We start from the raw sequence: 17,053 nt of genomic DNA, 5'->3' as shown, positions 1-17,053 counted from the left end.
TCCAGGTAATATTTAATTATATATTCTATGCTTTGTCTTTTTGTAGTTCTGAAGAACCTAAAGCACCACAAAAGAAGGTAAGAAATTTTTTTTGTTCATTTTCTAAAGTAAAGTCTTAAGCACAGCAAATTAATAAACATCGTCTTTTTAGTAATCATGGATATATTAAAAAAAAAAAGACATTGAGAAATAGCTTTTAACATTGTCAAATTTTGCACTGCTACTCTTTTTCCTGCCATTCCTGTAGTTCATGTGTACTGTGTAATGTTTCTTTTTTGCATCAGTGTGAATCTCAGTGATTCATTTTCAGCACAAAGTTCTTCTGCAGCTGTTCAACACAAGTGATGACAGAGCACAGAAACGCCAGCCTATCAGGGGCAGCGATGAAGGTGAGTTCCTTCTCGGGAAAATTTTCTTGAGCCACTGAGATCTGCATAAATTTGTCTGTCTCAAAAAAATGGTCTAAAAGTAAATGAAAGTACCTACCTAGAATTTTGAAACCTGGCCTGAAGCAAACTCTCTTAGCTTTTGCTTACCCAATATTCTCCACTGTCGATTTGAGGTGCTCCTGGTCTTTTCCCTTAGTTACTTGTACTATCAAACACTGCTTCCTCAGAGGAAGATGTAAAAACCTTTAAAATAAGGAATGAGCAAAACAGGGAAGAACCAATAAGACAATGTACTGCAGGTAATGACAGTGCAATACATAGTGGGTGCTGAAGGTTGTGTTTGTACCTCTGTCTCCCCTGTGTAGTTTGAACTAACATGTACAGCTGTTCCTTTGCAAGGCAGGAGTGGAGCAGATAATGCCATGGATCTAGAGTCAGAGAATCTAGGCACACAGCCTAAAAAACAAAATCTGCTGGTTTGCTCTATTGCTGTTGTTTGATTCTCTGAAGAGATTAAGGTAAAAATTTACAGCAGTGTATCAGAGTGTCATTTTCAGATTACTGATAAGATACTCTTAATGGTTGTTTTGTGGAATTTCGTCACCTGAAACAGCTGCTTCTTCAACGTGTTTGATATTAAAGGATAGGTCTTGCTAATGAACAACAGTAAAAACCAGGCAACAAAATGCAAGATCATGTGGCTGAAACAGCTGGTGGCATAAATAGTAAATCTGTGGTTTTTACAGTAGAATAAACCATTTTCTTTTTCTTTAGTTCTGTTTAAGGTGTACTGCATAGACCAAACCTATACCACTATCCGCGTGCCAGTGTCTTCTTCTGTGAAGGAAGTGATCACTGCAGTAGCAGACAAGCTGGGCTCTGGAGAAGGCCTCATCATAGTAAAGATGAGTTCTGGAGGAGGTACTGTATTTGCATCATCTTGAACACTTCTCAGTTACGGTGAAGCAGAGTTTTTGGATTGATTGAAAGACTAGTTCAGCCAAGGTTTTATACCCATATGCATGTTCAGCTAATACACAAGTCCTAATTTAGAGGCAAGTCCTTCCTCTACTGCAGACACAGACTGCAGCTCACATGGGAGACAGGACAAATGCAGGAGCTTGTGTATCTGCATGTTACAGAGCAGAGCTACCCCAATTTTCCTTCAGTGTTAGACTTGTAGGAGTTTTTTTAATGACAGAAATAGAAGGTAAGCATGGATAAATTTACAGTAGGAATCAGTGACATCACAAAACACTGCAGTGCAAACATTCTGGTTGTGGTCACTATGATTCTTGCTGCTTTGTCCACGCAAACCACTACAGAGCAACTTAGTGCCAAACCCACTGACCTAGTATTTGCAGAGGGTCAGGCCTCACTCTAAGCTGTGGAGATTTGAGAGTAACTGCAAGGTGAATTCTGCAGGAGAACTGGTATTGCTCAAGTGCTTTTGTGGAGACACACAGGGGTAATGAGAGCTGTGTTGGAAGGCATTTTTGCAAACACTGGTGCCTGCCAAAAATGTCTCACTTCTGAGAGCTGACACCAGGCAGCTTTACTTCTTGCAGATGAAGCAATTTTTTATTGTCAGATCTGCTGACCACCAACATATGCTGGAAGAGACTGTTTTCATTATTTTTGCCTCTGATGTGATGCTTTTTTAGAAATGATGTAATGCATTTCATCACCTCCTTAAGCAGTTACTGCCTTCCAGAGCAATTTCTATTAAGAACACCTCTCCAAATGGTTGCATCTCAGCAATGAATGAATGGACTCCCTAATTATGGCTGAATTTTTTACAGGTAGTTTCTAGTGATAGCAGCGCAGGCTTCTTGACCTGTCTGTACAGTTTGGGACTGGAATTCTAGTTCTGTAGGAGACTGGTTTGGGCTGAGGTTATTATCACAATTCTTCAATAAAGACGATCTTGTTGTTATCTGTTCTATATCCTTAACCTTGGGTTACTGAGCAAACTTTGTTTCCAGGAGGATGATCTGTGCAGCTGGTGGATCAGTCCTGCTGTAAATTATATATATACATATATATTGTAATAATTTGTTTCATTTTTACAGAAAAGGTTGTGCTCAAACCTCACGATTTTTCAGTGTTCACCACTCTGAGTGTTAATGGACGTCTGTTTGCTTGCCCTCGGGATCAGTTCGATTCATTGGTATGTATCTGTGCAGTGCTCAGAAACATCAGGGCTTCTGTTTATTTGAACACTTGGCCCTTTTTCTGTTATCCACACTTGAGGTAAAAAGTAGTAGCAACATTCACAATAAAGGGCTTGTCACAGTGCAATAGGATGAGCCCTGAAAATCAAACAAGCTGACTTTATAAATTCCCTAAACTAGACCAGAAAACCCTCCACCTGATCCACATAACAGAACTTGATGCCAGTACTCTCTCTGTCACACTGAGCATTTAGGAAGAGCTGAGTATTGTCACCAAGACATGCAGTAAATCCTCATTACAGAATTATCTCCTCAAAGCCATAGGGATATATTTTCTAAGATAAGTGTTACCAATTAAAGCATTCTGGAGATTTGATTCCTGCAGTAAATTCCTTAATGTCTTTTATTTCTCATCCCCACAAAATACCGTGTCAAAATCTGAGATAATTCTAAGTAGAATTGCAGAAAATATTCCTGGTAGAAAGTCTGGTTTTTTTCTTAGGTAGAATTGCTCGTAAGTACTTACAGTTTATACAGTCATTCTAGCGAGCTCCATGGGGTCTGCTTTTATAGAGTTTGATTTGACTGTACTTTTTGTTCCTTTTATTTCATTAAAAACAAATACCATTGCCAAGTCATGTCAGCATGAACTCTATTACTCCTAGCCTTGTTTCAACCTCCTGTATGTTTTTAACAAGCCACTTAGTATGTATGCCTGATTTCTTTTATGAATATGGTAAAATCTATGCTTTGCTGCTGCTTTCAATTTAGTAACCAGGGAATGCACATCCAACATATGTAGCTCCATGCAGAGATACCTCTTGTTCAGTTTATTAAATTCTGGTGTTCCCTAAAGGTTAATTAATCCTGCCAAGTAGATACCCTCATGCAGCATGCAACTGTAAGGCAGGGGTGTTGCATCAGTACAACTGTGCTGGGTACTTATATATGGCTCTGTATTGTCTGTGTACACACAGCCTTGGCAGCAAATTGTCATGGCTTTCTGTGCCTTTTCCCTGTGCTATTTACCATGGATCAATTATTCAAAATGCTGCAGGGAGCTCTAAGATACAGGGCTGCAATGTGCTAGTTTTCATCAAGTAGACTGAATTCAGTAGGAATTAGGGAGGCACATTCAGCACCTTAAAAATGGTCCGTCAGCACTACATAACAGAATACATCCCCCTTATCAGCTGCATTTTTTCAAAAAGGTATAAACAAACTGAAAAACGTTGCAACCTTAGCTGCCTCCCAGTTTAATCTTTCCACATTCCAATTTTTGGCTGCGGCCTGTTTGTGAACATTTATCCACATTACATTTGGCAATTCCCATGTGAAAATTGTTCTGGGTAGATGAATTTTCAAATATGCTGTGAGTTTGCATCTAAGTGCTTCTTTCCTAGCCTTGGAAAATATGTGTTTGTTATGGTAACAGCTATGTTGTGCTTGTCTCCAAATGGGGGAAAAAAGACATCTTTCAGTCTGTGGGAAAGAGAAATCTCTTTACACAGATTTCCACAAAATAGGATTTTCTCCACAAAGCTGCTGTACTTTTATTTCATATGTTGTCATAACCTGAAGAAATTTTATGTTTGTGTAAATCTCAATTCAAAGCAATTTGCAGGCTGTTGTAAGATTAATGGCTGCCCTGTTTTTTTTTAAAGAGTACTTTTCTACTGTTTTTTTTTTTTTTGTAGATGAAGCTTTTAAGGTAGTAAATCTTGTGATTTCATTTAGTAATTTTTGATTAGTTTGTATTATGATGATACTTGAAAGAAGAGTTTTCCCTAGAGTACAGAGTGAGAATTCATACCGAAATAAAGCTCCTACATACTGTGTGTTACTGAGAAAGTGATTTGATGTATTAATCCAGTCAGTCCTTTCCCTATTGCTCATCTATTATTCTTATATAAAAGAGGATTCATTTAGTAGGCTCATTTTTTATATTGCAGTATCTAAATATGGTTTCCTAATCTTGCAGACTCCACTGAGTTTGTACTCAGGCAGGAGCCTGTTGACAATTCCGTGCTCCATCATTATGTGGTTAACAAAGGCGGTGAGGAATTGGGAAGCTTCTCTGTGAGCTCTGCCGCCCTCTCCTGGGAACAGCACAAGTGACCCGCAGCTCCCGGGCAGCTCTGCAGTGTTACACCTTCCAGTTTGCCTGGGGCTTGACTGGCAGTATTTGAGCAGCGCTGCTTCAAACACCCTAACATGTACAACAGGCTGCTTCAAATCTGACTTGGTCTCAAGCCACGTTTTTACTCTCTGTTTAATACAAGGTTTCCTTGTGTGCAAAATCATAGATCACAGCTCACTTATTGGGTGGCATGAAAGTGTCTTTCAAAAATGTTTTGTACTTGATTCTTTCTCACAGGACTGTGTGTATATCCTTTTAATTGGCCTAGCCAGGAGTTTTGCAATCACTTGCAAATTGTGCATCACTGTACTGTCAAAGAGAAATTATGAGGTTTATTTTATAAATGATCAGAAGATCTTGCAATCACTGCAGATTTCTGAAGCATGCTAGATATAATAATTCATATAATTAGAATCAGGAATATGTAAAAGTATTTGGCTTGTGGTTTGTGGCCTAGTTATTTGTGTATGTGAAAAAGGAAACATAACAAAAGTTTCTCGGGAAGACCTATGCTCCTAAACAAACGCACATGCTTTAGTTAGCACAACGTGTATTATAGATTCAATTTTTAGAACAGTGTTAAAAATAACACACTGAGAACAGTCTGGTTTATTTCCTTACAGTGTCTCTGAAGAGCTTTCAGAATTTTCCTGACTATCCTGTGCATACCAGATACTGAGTTGCACAGGGCTTCTTATTTTCTAATACCTGCCTGTGATTAAAAGCAAATTTCAGTTTTACTGCAAATTTCAGTTTTACTATTATAAACATAATTAGGAAAGTGGTCACACTGAAAAAAAAGTTGGAAACATTACGGAAGGGAAGCATCAACCATACAATTTAGCATGTCTAAAATATTTTAATATTTTTCTGTTTGTAGGTCCCATTACCAGAACAAGAAGGACCATCTACTGGTACAGTAGGAACATTCGAACTGATGAGTTCCAAAGACTTAGCACATCAGATGACAATTTATGACTGGGAGCTCTTCAACTGTGTGCATGAGGTATGAGGATCTATCTATTCACAGGTTAGAATCTGTTAGAAAGTCTTTACTTGTACACTGTGGTTTTGCATTATTTCCAAAGCCTTCTCTAAGCTTGATTTTCAAAAATTCTATAAGAAAGCCACCTAAAAGTTTTGAAAGTATATGACATTCTTAATTTTATAGGCAAAATAGAAAAATAAAGTGAAAAATCTTCTGGGTATGTGCTGCTTGTTGAATTACTTTTAAGATATTAAGCTACTTATATAGAATTTGTAGTTATGCTTTTACTATGCCTCAGCTATTGTCTACTGGATTTGTAAACTGAATCTGAATTATTTATTGCGCAGCAATAAATGTAAACTGCAGAGCAGGTTTCAGGCTAGATACTTACCTGGTCATTCTTAGCCTCTTTCTCTGTCCAAAAAATGCAACTTCAAAAAAAAGTTCCAAACTGTTTTCTCTTTCCTAGCTGGAATTGATCTATCACACTTTTGGAAGGCACAATTTTAAAAAGACCACAGCAAATCTGGACTTGTTTTTAAGAAGATTTAACGAAATCCAGTTCTGGGTAGTCACCGAGATTTGCCTTTGCTCTCAACTCAGCAAGCGTGTTCAGCTGTTAAAGAAGTATATTAAGATAGCAGCCCAGTAAGTATACAATCATATGGAAGCTGGAGGTGAGGTTCACTATAGTCGATGTGTTTATATTTTCTATTTTCAGACATCCACACAGAGTAGAGGTTAAAACAGTTTGTATTTGGTAATTCTGTCCATTTTCTCATGGGGCTGTATAGAACCTAGTTAATATATATTCTTCTTTTCTGTGCTATTCTCCAGTGACCTCTGATCTGTGATCTCTTCGGGCCATGTTTTCACATCAAATTTGTGCATAAATGTATTTCAGTTCATTATGAGAAGCCTTCATTTACCCTTACCTACATTAGCAAATATTAGAATGTGAATTTGTAAATATTAACAAAATTGAGCCTTAATTTTCCTGAGAACCGGAAGTATTTCTGGTACTGCTCAGGAAAAACCTTCTCAGAATTGCCCTGAGCAGGAAAACCAAGAGGGGAGAGTAAAAACATGTAGCATGAAGACAATGGCACTCATGTCACTTTCAGTCTGTTTGGGATTTGCAGCAAGTTTGTTGATGATACAAAGTGTAAGGTCCTGCACCTGGGGAGGAGTAACCCCAAGTATCAGCACGGGCTGGGGGCTGAGCTACTAGAGAGCAGCTCTGCAGAGAGGAACTGCAATTGTTGGTACATGCTGACCACAAGCTGGCAGTGGGCCCTGGGGGCCAGGAGGGCCATCAGATGCATCAGGAAGAGTGTGTCCAGCAGATCAAGAGAGGTGATCCTGCCCCTCTGTTCAGCCCTAGGGAGACCACAACTGGAATCCTGTGTCGAATTCTGGGCTCCTCAGTACAAGAGAGACAAGGAGCTATGGGAGAGGGTCCAGTCGAGACCACATAGATGATTTGGGGTCTGGAGCATCTCTCTTTTGAGGAGAGACTGCAAGAGCTGGTCCTGTTTAGTCAAGAGAAGAGTAGACTGAGAGGGGATCTCACTGATGCATTCAAATACCTTGGAGGGCAGTGCCAAGAGAACAGAGGCAGACCCTTTTCAGTGGTACCCAGTGACAGGATGAGGGGCAATGGCCATAAACTAAAACAGAAAGTTTCACCTCAACATGAGGAAGAACTTTATGTTGAGGGCGGCAGAGCACTGGAACGGGGTGCCCAGGGAGGTCATGGACTCTCCCTGTCTAGAGACATTCAAAGCCCGCCTGGACACATTCCTGTGTCACCTGCTCCAGGTGACCTTGCCTTGGACTGGATGACCCAGAGGTCCCTTAAAACCCTAATGATTCTATGATTCTGTGATTTTTTCCCTGACGCTTCTGTTTTAAAACGCAAAATAGGAATGTCTTCTTTTGTTACTAACTGCTGGGTCTGAGGTTGGATAACAGGCATTCTTGCTGTCTTCCTTTATTCCTATCCAAATTTAAACTGTTTGGAGCCTTCATGCCAGAGATGTCAGCCTCCACTCCTTAAAGTCAAGAGCAGGGCAGTGACTGACTTCAGAGGGAGCAGAGGCATACCCATGCCCTGCATAGATACAGATTTTTGTCATTGTTACCCTCTCCCTCCCTTTCAAGCTCATGGTGTATTTACTGCATTCATTGCTGTCTGAATAAACAGTTTGCTGAGGTGTGTAGTGTTTGTCTACAGCTGTTGCGACTAGAAGCCTTTAGGCAGTTCTACCCAACAGAGATGTTGTTACTTTCAGTTAAACTGTAAGTTTTAACTTTTTTGCATCATTAAATGGATTTGTGTAAAGGAGGAGATTACTACTGCAGCTGTCCTCCTCCCAGTCAGTAATTGCACACAGATGAAATCTGTGTTCGCTTTGTAACTGGGGATCAGTGTGTCTCCTTCCTCTGGGACACCCTGCTCTGCAAGTACCAGCTTCCTTCTAGGAGCTACTTTGGGCCCTACAGTTGGATTGCGGCTGGTCGAGACCGAAGATATTAAAAATCTAGTGGTGGGCATGCAGGATCAGTTCTATATTTAGAGCAGAGGACAGAATTTACCTCTTTAGTTTCTAAAAATACATGCACTGCATATTCCATTATCTCAGTGCACAGCCCAGGAGTGGGAAGCAGCCGCCGGCCTGGCAGGCTGTGCCCAGGAGAGGGCAGTGGCAGCCACACAGACGGCACGACTTCCCTAAACTCAGGCATAAAACGGGAAAACGTTCAAATGTGGTCATTAAGATACAACAGTGATTTCCATGAACACTTGAAATCAAGTATCCTAAAAATTACAGTTAAATGTCTCCTTAATAAACTGCCCTAGCCTGTAGGTTTCTCAGAGTCATGGGTTTAATCTTGTGCTATTTACAACAGCCTGACAACCTCCTGTTTACTTCCATGTTTCTGGTATCACTACAATGCTAAAAATAAATAGCTAAAAGTGGTCTGCTCTGCTGAGTCCTCTTTGTCTCCTAAAAGCAGAGAAATACTAGGCACAAGATTTTCCTCTGTATAAACCAAGAGGGCAGGTTTAATTGCAGCCGCTGGAAAGGCGCTGGGAAGTTTTGCCAGGCTGCTGCCCTCTGTGCAGTGCTGCCATGGTAACAGGTGCTACACATGCACTAAAACAAACACAAAGTGCACCGAAGTTAGAGGGGAGAAAAAGTGCAGGCCTTGAAGCAATATCTTTGAGGAAGTTTTGCCTGTGAAGATCCTTGAGACCTAATGAGAACTTTACCCTACCTAGAAGTACTAGACTCATTAGAAAAGTGTTCAGGGAGAAGAGCTCGATGCTGCACTATTAATCTTAGGCATGACTGGTGGTAACGAGATGCCTTGCACGTACCCATTTTCAAAGATAACTGCTACTGAGAACCCCGTTTCAGTTCTGTGGCTTGAGGCTCAGATGCTATTGCAGAAGGCACATCATTTGGTGTCTGCCACCCCACACACCCTTGATGTGTGCTCCCAATCTGTGCAGGCAAGCACAAGGCCAAGTGCTGGCTCCAAGTGCCGTGCACATGTGCTTTTAGTTCCAGGAGCCAGTGTCGCTTTAGCAGCTGCTGGAAAAGGATGTAGAGGTTACCAGGTTCATCTCTTTTCTCCAGCTATTGTAGGAATAAACTTTCAGACAAAGGGGAGAAGTGAACTGTATTTCCAACAGTGAGTTCTTCCCATATTAATTGTATTAGAAAGGCCTTCTGGGATGTGCTTGCACATACTCTTACGGATATCTACAAACCCAGTTTGTGTGTGTTTCCTCTTTACAGATGTATCCACAGGCTATTTAGAAGCCTTCTTGTGTATCACTGTACTCAGACATTTTCATTCAGTTTTTGAAAATCATTCTTTTCATACACATGCATATGTTATAAGCACAAAGAGCATGTGAGAAATTTTCAAAGTGCGTGTTTATGGAGAAAATGCCCGCATGAATAGGCTTGTGTAAGTACCAAGAGATTTCAACCACATACACAGCTGTGTTAGAGACTAGTGTGTGTGTGTGTTTGCTGTTCATCCTAACAGGAAGATTTTTGCAGTGCAGTCCATTTTGTGAGGCAGAGGGACCTCTGCTCTGAGGTGGTGCGTTGTGGTGCTTTAGAGTATCCACTTTTTGACATTTTACATGCAGTATATATGCAGTAGAGCCATGCAGCACTGTTTCTACTGCCTTACAGGGACCCTCTGTCTGGAACTGAGCTATTTAGTGTGGACCCTGTAGGATTTACAGAATGTCTGGTGTGGAGTGTCATACATCTAATGGATTCTAACTGGGACTTTGTCAAATTGTATTCCTTAACAGGGTGCTTGGCAAAACTTTTCCTTTTTAATAGGAAGAAAGAGTCAAGTTAAATATTGCAGATAAAGTTGCAGCTGCCTACTTTGTTTAAGCACTAGTGCTGTGCGTTACTAATTATTTTACCCTGCTGTAATTTATTCCTAGTCCTGTCATGGGCTGTGGACAGATATCCCTTTATGTAATTTACTTGTACCTAGGGAAGAGGTTATCACTGACAGCATATCCTGTCTGCTTTTCATCTTTATCTCCCCTCAGATCCACTAATGAGGCACTTCCTGTCCTGCACTAGTTAGAACAAGTTGGTGTAGCATTAGCATTTCAGTTTATCCTTGCTATGCTTGCTCACTGTTGCTAATCTGATGTGGGAGAATTTGTATGAGCAGCTCTGCAACAAGATGTGAGGGGGCAGCAATCTCTCAACAGACGCCATCAGATGGGAGAGATCTTTATTCACATGCTTAGTGTTCATACAGTGCAGATACAAGTGAGGCAAAGATCTAAAGGCCTCACCCACTCAATACATCCAGGTCTGGTGCAGTGGAGGTACAGAAAGAATAGAATGGTGTGGATGATGGAGGATAGGATGATGTGGCAATTATGGAGTCTGACAGTAGGATGAGATGATTGTACTAATTTTGCCTGAAGCTAAAGATACCTCAGAGGAGCTAAGAGCTTCAACAATGAATAAAAAATTCTGAGAATCATAGATTGAATCTTGTTACATTTTTCTTGGTGAATCACAGAATCATAGAATAGTTTGGGCTGGAAGGGACCGTAAAGATCATCAAGTTCCAACCCCTCTGGCTATGGGCAGGGACAGCTTCCACTAGACCAGGTTTCTGAAAGCCCTATCCAACCTGGTCTTGAGCCTTTCCAGAAATGAGCATCTACAACTTCTCTGGGTGTCTCTGGGTGTCTCTGGGTGATTCCAGTGTCTCACCACATCATAGCAAAAGCTTTCTTCCTAATATCTAAACCTGCCCTCTTTCAGTTTAAAGCCATTCCCCCTTGTCCTGTCCCTCCATGGCCTTGTCTAAAGTTCCTCTCCAGCTTTCTTGTAGGGCCATTTGGGTACTGGAAGAGGTGCTCTGAGGTGTCTCCCTTGGAGCTTTCTCCAGGCTGAACAATCCCAGCTCTCTCACCCTGTCTTCATAGCAGAGGTGCTCCAGCCCTTAGATCACCTCTGTAGCCTTCCTTTGTACTCACTCCTGCAGGTCCACGTCCTTCAAGTATTGGGGTCCCAGAGCTGAACACAGCTCTGCAGGTGGGATCTCACAAGAGCAGATGGGGAGAGTCACCTCCCTTGACTTGCTGGCTATGATGCTTTTGATGCTGCCCAGGACATGGTTGGCTTTTGGAGCTGCAAGTACACATTGCCAGCTCATGTTGAGATTCTTGCCATCCAACATCCCCAAGTATTTCTCCCCAAGGCTATTCTCAATCCATTCTTCACCCAGACTCTGCTTGTGCTTGGGATTGCCCCAGCTCAGGTGCAGGACCTTGCACTTGGCCTTGTTGAACTTCATGAGGTTCACACATACCTACCTCCCAAGCAAAGTCCCTCTGGATGGCATCTCTTCTCTCCAGCATGTCAACCACACCACACAGCTTGGTGTCATCAGGAAACCTGCTGAGGGTGCACTCAAGCACACTGTCCATGATACTGACAGAGATGTTTGTGCTGTCTGTTCCCTTCCTGTTGAGTCAATGAGCCACCTGATGCAGACCCCACTGAGCAGTTGTGTTGTCTGTTCTGATCAGATTTTATCTACTTCTTCATATGGCGTATTGGATCTTCCATAGTACTCGATTACATGTTCCGGTTTTTCCTGACTGATAGCAAAATCCTTCTTTGCATTAGAGATGGAGTGTGACCTGAGCTCCTTTTACCCAGGACCTCTTTAATGATGCTGGTAACAAATGGCAGTTCTTTTCCTGAAACATACTAGAAGTTCCAGAATCTATAAGTAATCGAAATCCTATACTGCAGGGGAGGTCACTGGCGTGGGGCATCTTCAGACAGCTGGTCTTCTGCCTTTGAAAAGACTCAGTGACCCTGTAAACTGCAATGAAGTTAGCCTCAGGAGAGTTTCGAGCATTCAGTAGCTGTTCAGAAGCTGTCAGCAAGTTCTGCAGCAAATGAGGTTGTAAACAGTTGTTTACACTGTTTCTGGTATCCCTTGGGACTGAAGTGAGCTCTGTTTTAGGACTGTGTTTCTCAGTGGGAAATTGCTCCAAAGACTAGGAGTCTTTGCTGAAGCTGGCACCCGGTGAAGTGGAAGAAGGAGGTAATTTTAGGAGCAAGTGGAAAGGAGTCTCCAGAGTGTGGTGAAGTGCTGACACATTGGTGAAGAGGTGTCTGCAGGCATGCAGGCCAGGACTGCCCAAATTCAGTCTCTTCAAAGCTAGATGCCTAGGTTAGGATCTCTTAAGGTTGTCATATGTACTGCTCTGACTGATATCTACAGCTTAAAACCTGGCCCTTTGTGTTTCAGCTGTAAGGAATACAAAAATCTGAATTCCTTTTTCGCCATTATTATGGGACTGAGCAATGTTGCTGTGAGCCGTCTCTCATTAACATGGGAGGTAAGTGTTAGCTAAAATCAATTCCAAGAGACTTGATGGGGACTTGCGCTTTTAGTTAGCAAAAATGTGAATTGGGGCTTTAGTATTGATACAGCTAGATCTACTAATTCAGCTCCTGACCATAAAGCCTGTAGCTGAGGCTGGCAATATTTATTAGTAAGGCAGTGTACTGCACCCATGGACATGCTGAATACTCACAGGAGTTAACAAGAGTGACAGCAGTGGCTTCTGTTGATGAGCTAAACTGCCCAACAGGATGAACAAGTTAGCCAGCTAACCTCTAAGATAAGCCCATCCTCTGTGTGCCTTTACTGGTGGTTCAGTGAGATCACTCCATTGATAATTCTCTAAAATTCATCCTGCATTTATACATATTATCTTCTGATCTCCATGGGGACTCTTTTGCCCTGTTAAAATGTGGGTTTGCCCTAACCAGTTCTGGTTTTCTCTCTGACATGCATTTCCATGCTTACTGTCAACTTGGTCTTTATTTTCAGAGCTTCCACCTTTTTCTGTGGCTTTGATCTTTTCTTATATGAGTGTATAAAAAGGGTGCAGTGTCCAGCACAGTGAGCTAGTAAGCACATGTAACCACTGAGAACATACTGGTTATCACAAGCAGTACAGATTTGAATGTGCATGTATTTTGTTCATTAGAAATTCAAAATAATTAGCATGATTGAGGTTATTGATGCAACTGAGACGAAAATTTGAACACCTTTAAAAATGTGCTCTGAAACAGGAGATCAGACGAACACATCTGAGAGGACAACCAGCCCTGTTTTCAAAAGTACTTGTGTTATAGACAATTGGTGCTGCAGGCAAAGATCTTCAGTTTCTCAAAATAATGACTCTTAATTTCTGGCTACTGAGAGGAGTTAGGAGAGCTGAGACAGTACAGGACTAGAGAAGGAGGACTTGAATGTATATGCTACATGCAGCAATCTGAAATGGGCACCAGGTCTGAGCTGGGGGGCACAGATCATTTGTAGAGGTGAGGGATTAACTTGAGATCTGGGAAATATTATCACACTGGTTCTGTGGAGCTGTCAGTTTATAAGAGAATTTCTGCAATTTGATTTTTAGCCAGATAAATACAGAAAATACTTTAAGACAAACATACCAAGACTTGACTTTTTCTATATTAACATGCATTTATATTAGTTGCATGCACAAATTAGATATTTGCAGGTGCAAATGTCCAATTATACCACTTACTTCACAAATACCTAATCTGCATGCATATGCAAACTAGGCACACAGTTGTTGACACACATCATTAAAAATTAGGCCCTTGCTGTGGCACAGTGTAAATAGCTTGCTAGGATACACATTCCAAATGTATAAAATATTGCAAAAAATAATTTTTGCACTATAAAATCTCTGTTAATTTTTAACATTATCCACTGCCAATAGAAATTTGAAAAAAAACAGCAAATACAGAGAACTTTCTTACTAAAATTAGAAAGCTGACATTTCCTGAGTGTACATAAAAAATCACTGTGATCTCTGAAACGAATTTATAACATAGTCTTTATAGTAAAGTTATTTAATCTGTATAGCATAGCATGCATGAGGAGGAAAGAAAGTATTTAGTAAATCCTATCTCATCTCAATCATTGAGTGATCAACTGACCATGATTTATTTGTGTAGGTATTGTGGACTGAAAAAATACTCCTTTATTTATACCCTAGAAAGTGATAGGGGACCTTTGCTGCTGATCATGTAAAGAATTTAAGTAATAGATGCATCAGCAAAACAAAAAAAATACTCCAGGAAATACCCAGGAGTGGATATGAATGTTTGCAAGGGCAGTTCATCATAGGTATGAATAATTAAGCTGATCTGCCCCTATGCAAGCTGTGTGCAATTTTTTTTTTCAGCTAGGCTATAATCAGGAATCTCCTGAAAGCATTCACATGAATTTCCACTTACATTCTGAATTCAGTGATTGCTGTGTGAGCCAAACAAAAATCTGAATCTAAACATTCCAAAGGACTAAATTCAAGTCAGGGTTTAAATCAGGATCCAGGTTTCATGGCTGGTCCCGTCTCTATTTTTAATCTGGTTGCTAGGAAACATGTTGTATTTTAGATTAGCACATTGTTAGAAATATCTGGCAAAAAAAGAGCACTGTCCTGACTTAGGGCGTTGTAGAAGGAACTAGCATTTACAGTAAAATTGCCACACTAATCGGATTTAATTAAGGTTTGCTATTTTTGTTTTTATTAACAGAAACTTCCAAGCAAGTTCAAGAAGATCTATGCAGAGTTTGAAAGCTTAATGGTGAATAGCAATAGATCCCTTATTCTATGCACAATCTGAGATAATTCAGTTTCTGATTTGAATTCCTTGATTCAGAACATTTTATATGTCCTTGTTTGACTTTAAGAAGTTTATGATCCCATTTTAGAGCTGCTAAAACAAGTATGTATGACTAATAAATTATACTCCTAGGAACCTACTCTGAGAGAACTTATGTACCACTCAAAGTTAATCTGGGAACTCAAAAAAGCTTTATCACATGTTTTCCAATAGTAGATATGGGAAATTCTATTTTTCAACCTGGATTTTTCCAGGCAATACATTTTAGTGTTACAACATGTGCAAAACTGGATCTGCAGCTATAAGGAGGGAGGGAAAATGTGTGGTTTATTTTATGAGGAATGTTTGTAATCATATCTTACCTCGCTATTTGGCATGAAAAAATGTTTGTGTTTAGTGGCTGCATTCTCATCGTGTAACCAGTCCAGGAGAATGATAAAAGGGGTCTGAATTTGCAGATGCGCATTTAAAAGTCACAGAAAAATATAATTTTAATAAATACCATGACAGGTAAATGAATGCATATAGTGTCTTGATACATATAATAATACATATAAGTAATTATTTGATTTCTCTTTTTTTGTAAGGATCCATCAAGAAATCATAGGGCTTACAGACTAACTGTAGCTAAATTGGACCCTCCAATAATTCCTTTCATGCCGCTACTTATAAAAGGTAAGCTTGGATGTTACCAGAATTATTAACTTGAAAGCTATTTGTCAAATATTTGAAGGATAAGAGTAGCAGGAAGAAAAAGCAAAAATCAATCTCAGTGTGAGGTATGATCTTTTTCCATCATAAAAAGCGTGACACAGAGACAAGAAAAACTGCTTTTGTACATCTGAATATCATACCTCAATTTTATTAGCCTCAGAAATGCTGCAGATTAAAATCTAAATATTTTACTTTTACAGCTGCTATGATTTTTGTAAGGGAGAGATAAAACATTCTGCTGTTTTGTATGGCCACGATTCAGTAATGGGCTTTTATGTGTTTTTACTTCTATACAGACATGACGTTTACTCATGAGGGAAACAAGACATTCACTGACAATCTAGTAAACTTCGAAAAAATGGTATGTATGACATATTTGAAAGAAAACTTAAAAGACATCCCTATGCACCTCTTCAAGAGTGAACTTCTCAACAGTGACCTCCAGGGCTAGAGATAATGAAGGCAGGACCAAGAGCTGGCAAAAATAGTCTGTGTTGTACACAGCACCTGGGACCTCTGAGTTTCTGGAAAACCTCACTGAGGTGGAGAATAAACTGCCCACTGAGCCATGCACAGCCATAATGTTCCCTAGTAGAGGCAGCATCAGGAACAGGAAGCAGAGCTGTTAAATACACCTTTTAACAGCTAGTTTGGGACTAACCTGTGATTTTAACTGCGGTTCCTTCAAACAGGCCTGAACTGCCTCAGGCTGGGATAGTTCTGCATTGCTCCTTGGAGCATGAAAGAAGCCTTAAAAAGAACTTGCACAGCATCTTATTTTCTTCTTTCCTTTGACAAGTGAAAGGAGGTGTCTGTGACTTGATTGCTTTCATACTGGAAAGGAGAAGCAATGATAAAAGACTAAATTATGCCCAAATTTGATTTAAGTCCTGCACCTAAGCTGTCATCATTTCAAACACCATTGTCAAAAACTGCAGGCAGGCAACTCTCCATTGCAGAAATCTCAACCAAAACTTGTTTCTCAGCAATGTGAAGCACTTTCTTGGTTGCTAAGGCCATGTGCCTAATTAATGTGGTTAATGACACCTACATCTGCATTAGCCAAGCCCATCTGTGGCATCTGCATAGCAAAACTAAACCTGACTTACTGTTTTGGCAGTAAATAGTAGAATCACAGAATCACTAAGGTTAGAAAAGACCTCCAAGATCCCCAAGTCCAACCATTAGCCCAGCACCGTGTTCACCAGTAAAGCATGTCCCCAAGTGCCACATCCACACATTCTTTGAACACTTCCAGACATGGTGTTTCCACTCTGGGCAGCCTATTCCAATGCCTGACCACCCTTAAAATGAAGAAATTTTTCCTCACATCCAATCTAAACCTTCCCTGGCACAACTTGAGGCTGTTTCCTCTCACCCATTCAGCAGCCATGCTA

At 40.5% G+C, this 17,053-nt stretch overlaps 1 protein-coding gene across 2 annotated transcripts in view; it reads left to right on the top strand.

Moving 5' to 3' along the window:
* The window catches only part of RAPGEF4 (Rap guanine nucleotide exchange factor 4), a 152,741-nt gene that overhangs the window by 123,725 nt on the left and 11,963 nt on the right, over positions 1 to 17,053 (top strand). For both annotated transcript variants that reach the window (XM_085066444.1, XM_085066443.1), the window contains 10 exons: positions 47 to 77; positions 311 to 389; positions 1,164 to 1,310; positions 2,462 to 2,559; positions 5,584 to 5,709; positions 6,161 to 6,339; positions 12,526 to 12,616; positions 14,853 to 14,903; positions 15,530 to 15,617; positions 15,953 to 16,017. In XM_085066444.1, the coding sequence (XP_084922570.1) occupies positions 47 to 77; positions 311 to 389; positions 1,164 to 1,310; positions 2,462 to 2,559; positions 5,584 to 5,709; positions 6,161 to 6,339; positions 12,526 to 12,616; positions 14,853 to 14,903; positions 15,530 to 15,617; positions 15,953 to 16,017 (955 nt within the window). The remainder of the gene's footprint in view (positions 1 to 46; positions 78 to 310; positions 390 to 1,163; positions 1,311 to 2,461; positions 2,560 to 5,583; positions 5,710 to 6,160; positions 6,340 to 12,525; positions 12,617 to 14,852; positions 14,904 to 15,529; positions 15,618 to 15,952; positions 16,018 to 17,053) is intronic.

This window comes from Lichenostomus cassidix, chromosome 7, assembly GCF_008360975.1.
Source record: "Lichenostomus cassidix isolate B80296 chromosome 7, HeHo_3.0, whole genome shotgun sequence".
In the NCBI taxonomy this organism is placed as follows: Eukaryota; Metazoa; Chordata; class Aves; order Passeriformes; family Meliphagidae; genus Lichenostomus; species Lichenostomus cassidix.
Note: the sequence above shows the minus strand (reverse complement) of the source record. Positions and strands in the feature narration are given on the sequence as shown.